General features: G+C 46.7%; 1 protein-coding gene across 2 annotated transcripts in view; it reads right to left on the bottom strand.

Moving 5' to 3' along the window:
* Positions 1–2,850: 2,850 nt before the first annotated feature.
* The window catches only part of LOC142803606 (neuronal acetylcholine receptor subunit alpha-7-like), a 51,245-nt gene continuing 46,336 nt past the window's right edge, over positions 2,851–7,759 (bottom strand). For both annotated transcript variants that reach the window (XM_075888956.1, XM_075888957.1), the window contains 2 exons: positions 5,118–5,227; positions 2,851–4,619 (listed from right to left, as the gene is read on the bottom strand). In XM_075888956.1, coding sequence (XP_075745071.1) covers positions 4,143–4,619; positions 5,118–5,227 — 587 coding nt within the window. In that variant the 3' untranslated portion in view covers positions 2,851–4,142. The remainder of the gene's footprint in view (positions 4,620–5,117; positions 5,228–7,759) is intronic.

The raw sequence follows: 7,759 nt of genomic DNA, 5'->3' as shown, positions 1-7,759 counted from the left end.
ATCAACTGGAGTGTTTGGAAGGTTGGGCTACATATAGAAATTCTCAAAAATTTGGCTTAACGTTCATATATATGTTATAGACTAGTGTTACACAGCTTCTCAACGTATGTACAGCACGTGACTTCAACCTTTTCGTAGTCTACAGAGTCTTGGTCTCCAACTTGATGAGGAAGCGATGAGTTTCAACCACTGGCGAAGGGAAAGAAAATCGAGCAGGCGCTTCACAGAAAACGTTGAACAAAATCACGACAAGCGAAAACATGTCTCGCACATCAAAATGACGTCAGTAGATCTGGTATCGGGATCAAGACAAGAAAGGTGGAATTCACTAACTAAGGCGAGATTAGATGGCAAGCGCTTGGTGCACAGCAACGGATGAATGATCAGTACGCTACCGTGGAATTCAGAGATGGCACATTCATCGCTGCTTCTTGTAGTAGTTCATCACACAGAAGAAAAAAAAAAACAGACCTGAACGCCGTCGACGTGACCATTACATGAAGATGTCACACTGCAATATAGCTGTCTCGTATGGCGTCACGTGATTTAAACACGGTGTTGGGAATGAACACGGAAACAGGCATCAGAGAGGACAAGACCGGCTCACGCGTAGAGTGGGCGCAAGTCATTTTCCCAAGGGAAGGGCGCGTGGGAAACGACGAACAAACGTCGTTTATCGGGCGCGCACATGGAACAACACAACGTTGTATCACAGAAGCATTGATGATGTCAACCCACAGAAACGTGATTACGTGTATGTTGTCATATAGGGCTACACACGTTGTACACATGCACAATTCATAGCCTTCCTGTGGACGCTGTCTTCATTCTTAAAACGACCTCGTGGTGAATAGCCAGCCACCTTAAAAGCGAACCCACATACTAATTCTTGTGTTAGTCGTGCAACAGGAAACTCGGTCGCTATGATACAGCATACTGCCACGAAGATGCCTATAGAAACACCAGGAATACTTGAGATCAGCGTAGGTATACTCTTTAGGCAAGCGATCTAGCGACCGTGCATGTAACTCACTGGAGCAAATAGGAGTCTACATTAGGCGCGGTTTTATGCATTGTATCTCCGCACCGAGCGTTGCTTATTCCGCAAAGCTGCCATGTATCTATTGAACGCTGAATGATGGGATCGATTTCGTTGCGTTTTAAGGTTACCGCGGTGCAGGTTAAGTTCAAGGTTTTAGGATCAAAATTGCCACGAATGGCGGGAAGACGAATCTTCCCTGTCTTAGACTCCTGTATGAACGTCGTGAGGGATGCACTCTGATTGACGCAGTACTCGAGAGTACCTAGAAATATATGCGCGAACAAGCTAACGTATGCGCGAAGAAAATGTATGCGCGAACAAGCTAACCACAGGAAACAAAGCAGTTTTGTCCGCCTTAGTTGCATCTTTGTGAAAGCTATCCTCCATTCTTCACCAGAGAACTGTAACATTTATATCTCACAAAACAATTTGAGTACTATTGTTTTAGCTATTCTCATCACTATTCCCACTGAGCTATACACATCTGTCCTTTTGAAAGACACCCCCTCCCCCCCCCCCAAATTCGTGTCACGTGTCATTCTTCCAACGCGTGAGATTCCAGATACTATAATTAGCTCGTGCTTTGATAGCTTTTCTCATCGCAAAATTAACCGGACGCTCTAGGGAGGCAAGAGGATATATTCCTTTGCCCTTCCCTAACCACGTATATGGATCTAACATACACAACTCTCTCTAAAGAGGCCCGTTAACTCTGTTTAGGAGAGTCGTTGGACGCATGGCTCTCCAGAAGAGGGCTAATGTGTTTCTTTGAAAATAAGTATGCGTGCGATAGCTACACATGTGGCGAAAACAAAGAGAAGGGGGCTTTCGTTTTCTTTTCTAGAGTGCAGCGGACGATTAGTTCTGCTCCACGAATTACTATGTGTTTGCATTCGACGATATCTTAGCCGACGACCCATAACGACAATTTAGATTCATTGACCCGTCTATCAGACGACGCGCCTCCATCCATAACACCATACCCACCCTAATTGGCTCATTTATTTTTCATACACGGATCCCCCCCCCCACCCCCCCCCAAAAAAATGCGATGAGAACTCCGTGAGACCATCACACAGAATCTAGGTCAAATGAAGCATACCGAATCGAGCACTAAGGAAGCCGAAGAAGCGATGTCCGGAGTTTAGGCGCGTGTTGTCGCATATTTTGGTCAATGCCATTTCTTTCAGATTATTAATCATGAACGTTGAACGTGACGCCATATTAAAATATGGCGCCGCTGATATGTTGTTGCACTCCTGCGGAATAAGTGTGCGTACCCTGAATATTTAGGAATGACGTGAAAAATTCACCGTCAACGTTTATAAATAACGCCTGTATGTACCCGACAGCAGCCTTTAATAGTACACACACTGCTGTTAAGATCAAGAGCCTCCGCCGAGCTATATTGTTAAACCTAGATTCGTGATAACTTAAACGCAGAGCTCTACCGTTTCCTACACTATAATGTGTGTAAAAGGTCAGAGACAAGAATTAAAAAAATAAGTAAATAATTGCAGTCAACGCATCGCCGAATAATATTTCAAAGAAAAGCAAATCATAACGACTGTTTGATTGAGATCACTTCAAGCTTTTTCTATGCTATTCTGAAGTAGCGCGCTGAATGAGCACCTTCTTTTTTTTTTACTTGGTCTGCAGTATTATAAAAGTAGTCGATCTTAGGTGCATCCCATCTTATACTATAGTTATATCGCAGTAAGGCGTAAAACAAACTTCCTTTTTTGTAACTGCTTAACTTGCTAACAAGACAACATCAGCCGTCGAGGTAGCTGATATAAACACGCGCGACTTTTATAACATGGTTATTATTTTCAACATTATTGGCATTAGCCGGCAGCACGCTTTCTTCGACATTTCTGTGCATCTCAGTGCATTGCAGAATTTTAGAAGCTAAAGCTCTCGACCCGTTGGCGATCACCGGAAAACTATTTTTCGAAGCACCGAAACGTCTACAGTGAGCTAACACCATGGAGAGATACCGTGCTTTAAACAGTCACGGGCACATTGTAGACGCTGGGAACAGGGCCAAAAGTACACTCCATGTGCTCCCATTTCGCGAAGCCCAAACGGACCTTGCCCAAACGGGTATTGCCAAATCATGCTACGGTGTTCACGGTGGCAAATGGCTAGACACGGAACAACTGGTCTATGATTAGAGAAGTCCGCCTTGGTAATTTAGAACAGCCACTTCGAGCAGGACAACAGGTAAACGAACACTGTGGAAACAATACGCAGTCCTACGATGGTCTCTGTTTTGGCATGTACGCGCTCACAGACAAGTTTATGCAGCCTAGCACACAAAATTGTCCCTATTTTTTTTTTTTACTCATACGCACCATTCACCGAAGAAAGAGAGGACTGGCAAGATGGCGTTGCGCGCATGGCTTATCCAACTCCGACGAGCCGTCCATGACGGTGGACAGGCAAGTAACGAGAGGCGTCGCATCATGGCGGGCATCTCACAATCACGAAGCTCGTAGAGGGAAGATCCGGTGCTTTACTTCCTTCGTTGGGTTCGGTTGACAAGTCCGCTTGACCCTTCAAACAGTTTGGCAGCCATACGTGCAGTTATTTTATCCTATATAGAGTGAAAGCGACGTCCAAGGCACCAGCTTCGGACGGTGCTACCAGATCCTCCGAGATGGTCCAACGCTTTCGCACAAGTGGCGGCTCATGATTGGCACATGAGTTGAGACATAAAAAAAAAAAAACTAGCTCCTGCGACCTCCACGTGTCTTCCTCCTCCCCACAGTAAGGGTCAGTGCGGTACGAAGTCTTCGCGTCGTACGTGTTTCGCGCTGCATCTCTTCGCACGCGATGGCATGGGGACGTGGACAGGACTTCACGAAATGTTGCACCAAGGGCGTCACCTGGAATTCTTCACGAGCCACGTTCTGCCGCACGAGCCCGCGCAATGAGATTGTGGCCTTCGAGATTGGCTCCAGCAACCAATCTCGGAAGCCGCGCTCTAACAAGCAGGGCTTGCGCAAAAGAACGTAGCGAACAAGCTCTCCGAGAGGAAGGCCGCCGGTGGAGGAAGCTGGTGGCGGTGAAAGTGCTGTCCTAGAAGCAGGGTGCGCTAGGCGACCAGATGGGGCGCCGAGAAGAGGCAGGCGCAGGTGGAGATGATGGTGAACAGGGAGAAGATGATGAGGCAGCAGCGGTCGACGACCATGGCCGCGAACTTCCACTCGCCAACGACCTCCCGCTCTTGCTCGTCCTTGCGCATGCGGCTCGTGATGAAGCGCAGCTCGCGCAAGATCAAGTTCAGTTCACGCGACGAGTGGACGCAAGCGTGCACCGTGGACGCCCCGCCGCCACCGCCCAGGAACGGGGTCCGAGACCCGTGGCAGTCGGCGGCGGCGGCGGCGCTGTTGGCCGTGCGGAAGTCGTCGTCGATGTCCAGCACGTTGGCCAGCAGACTCCGCGATGAGCGCTCCTTCAGCTCGAGCTCTTTCATCTTGCTGTTGAGGAAGAGGCTGCGCCTGTTCGCCTTCTGGCCCGGAGGCTCCATGCGCAGAAGCCACGGGAGCCACACCAGGAACACCGTGCGAATCTGCAACGAAGAATTTCCGAGTTGAATCGAGGCTAGAACTGGGATTCGGGCTAGTCGGTTGTGACTTAAATACATAATATAGGGGAACTAAACAGGTAGCCTGGCCTGCTAAAGTGTACCGCACTTAAAAATTCAGCCAGTTCCGCTTCGCGAGCACTAGAGAACACAAGGATGTGTCCCCATCGGCTGGGAATGTCTCGACTAAGGACAACGTCACTGCTAATTTAATGCATGATGACGTAATATACGTTTAGCTTTGCTTGTAGCGCTCCAAAGAAGGTCACACGTCACGCAACGCCGAAACAAGTCACCGCCAAGAACATATTTACCGAGACCTCCCGTGCAACGAGAGATCACGTATACAGTGGCGCACTTAAAGCTAGTACCTCACATTATGGTGTTGTAGAGTTCAAATAGCTGTGCGTTACAACATACACAGCAAGAGCAAGATGTAATGATAATGCCGCTAATATCAGGAAACGAAGATAGTGTACTCACCAAAGCAGGCATTTCGGTCGTCTCTTGATTTCTGTGATGATAGTTCAGGACCACCACGGTCATGACCACCGAAAAGGCAACCATGATCATGATGCAGGCAAAATAAGTTCCTGAAAATAGGAGGGAGAGGGAATTCGAAAGCGGCGTATTGGTCATGACAGGACGCTAAATGGCAGTATACAAATAAATACAGCATGCAAAGTATGGTTTATACTTATCAACATGTAGGTACACTAAACGTGTGTTACGACAGAGAATACAGTCAAGCGTGCAAGCATGCTCAGCGTCATCAAGGAGACGGTTCGAAGATGCACACCAAGCAAGCATGTGCCATGGATTCACACATGGCATGCCATCATTCACTTCAGGAAAATGACTTAGCATCATTTAAGTCACATGTGAACATCGACTTTCGTATTCCCATCAATGCTATGTTTAATTATACTTTAACCATGAGAAAAAATTGTAGCATTCAGGCAACATCCACCAAAGAACTTCATGCTACGACAACCCTGTTTTCAACTCTTACCGACCCAGCATCCACATTTCTGGTGAACACCACGTGCGAACTGGCAAGAACAAAGCCACAAACAAGTGAACAAACCATGCACCACAGACAGGCCGGAACAGTCATGCTGCGCATCGGTTTTAAGACACGTTTAATCATGGCACCGCTTGAGTGCGAACTAAAAACTACGAGCACTGAACGACGTTCAGACCTGTACTTGTACTCAAGACCTGAAATTCCAAATCGTTGCCTATTAAGACTCTGCTGTTTAGCCGTACACTATCAGCTTTGATAGTGCGACATGAAAACCTCATAAATAGACAATATAAAAGGAAGTCATGCCTTTATCGTAAGCTTGACTTCAGTCCTCTACCATGGCTGTATATTCGTCTGAGTGGTAAAGATATTGGCGGTATTGTGCATCTGTTGCGAGCACATCACTATTCTTCTATGACATAGCCGCTTGTTACCACTAAGGAGTTAAAAAAAATGCTGAAGTGAAATTTATGCCCCAAGAGGGAAGCCATACCCAGCTAGGACGGCGCTGCCAGTCGCCATTCTAGAAGGGGCAAGACAGAGCGCTTAGCGAAGAAAAGGGTTTCCTCCTACTGCTCAGTTTGTGTCTGTGTTATTGACATCATCATAGAACCTCTAGGTCTTCCTGAATTCCATTGAACATCGAGTCATCGCTACTGTTCTATTTAAGTTGCTTTCGTGAGAAGCAACGATATTATATATTACGTTTAACCCATAATTTACCGTAACTTCGTTAAACCAGCAGATATCCAAGTGGGAACCACCCGAAAAGAACATGCTTCCGAGATTAAAAGTGGGCAAGCGATGACTTCGGTAAGGCATTGCCACAGCTTCCACTAAAGCTTTTTTTCTTTTTTCAATCTCTTTGGTTGCCGGATGCCTGAGAAGTGCGTGGTACGAGAAATGTTAGCTGCATCTGTGCACACATAGAGCGGACATGTTTTCAGCTTGGCGCGCACCTTCAGCTATACACCTTCCTTCTTTTTTCTTTGGTGCGCGCTGCGGTCCACATTTCTCTGGGAACACTAAACGATGTGTGTTATCTGTTCCCACGAGAATTCGCATTCAGCACAGCGTCGAAACGCAATATCTGAGACGGGAATCACACTGCCACTGGCAGCCATCGCGAAAGCAGCATGCAGCCACCCGCATCCAAACGTCGGTTTAGGTCGTTCAAGCATCGACGAGATTTATGCCACGCGCTTCCCACTCTCATATATCATTTGCCACAGCATTTGTGCCGATATGGTGATTCTTAATTACACTCACATTGTCGCTCAATCTCTTCACGTCGCTGTTTATCTTGCTTTCGAGGCGTCCTGCTCCTGTCGGTTTGGTTTGGCGCGTTCCGTTTTTACGGCATTATTACCTCTGTTTCCGCCTCGGCGAAGAATGAGGCAGCCATAACTCACGGCAATTTGCAAATTCTGCGCGGAAATTTCTATGCGGGCTTCGACTATTTTTTCGCATTTGCATGGCGTTGATCAACGACGTAGCGCGAATGCTTTTTGATCTCCACGGTGAACGCAACAGCATTTTTTTCTTTTCTATCTGCTTCAACGGCGTGTCTACAAGAGCGCATGTATTGTTAGAGCGAATCACGTTGAAAACTTTTGAAAAGCCTTTTTAAGCCTACCAGAAAAAAAAAAAGCTTACACAATATATTCCAAGCAGCGGAAGGCGAGGAGAAAAAAAAAGATGTTTTAAGAATGCTGAAATCTCCAAAATCGTGGTAAAAGAAACGAGCAGATTTTGAGCTCTCTGTCGCACTTTCCACGCCGGTTGCTGTCCTCGTTCAACGTCTTCTTGCTTCTCAAAACAAATTGCATCTCTGAGCATGATCTCAATTTTTGACAATTTGTAGTCCACCTCACTGAATGGGATGGCATACTTATTTTGTTGCAATTGCTGTAGTACATTTCGTTCTACGCAGTCTTTTCGAAACACGTGCATAGTTGCCGCATGAACTTAGTATTTAAGCTCTAAAACTGTGAGCTATATTATCCATCAGACGAAAGTGGCAGGTTTGATCTGCGGGTTAGAGTTACCCAGACGCGTGAGGTTGTGGTGCAATCGCATAGATAAGTATGCTTGGCGT

The sequence above is a fragment of the Rhipicephalus microplus genome, chromosome 3 (assembly GCF_043290135.1).
Source record: "Rhipicephalus microplus isolate Deutch F79 chromosome 3, USDA_Rmic, whole genome shotgun sequence".
In the NCBI taxonomy this organism is placed as follows: domain Eukaryota; kingdom Metazoa; phylum Arthropoda; class Arachnida; order Ixodida; family Ixodidae; genus Rhipicephalus; species Rhipicephalus microplus.
This window is presented reverse-complemented; position numbering and strand designations above follow the sequence as displayed.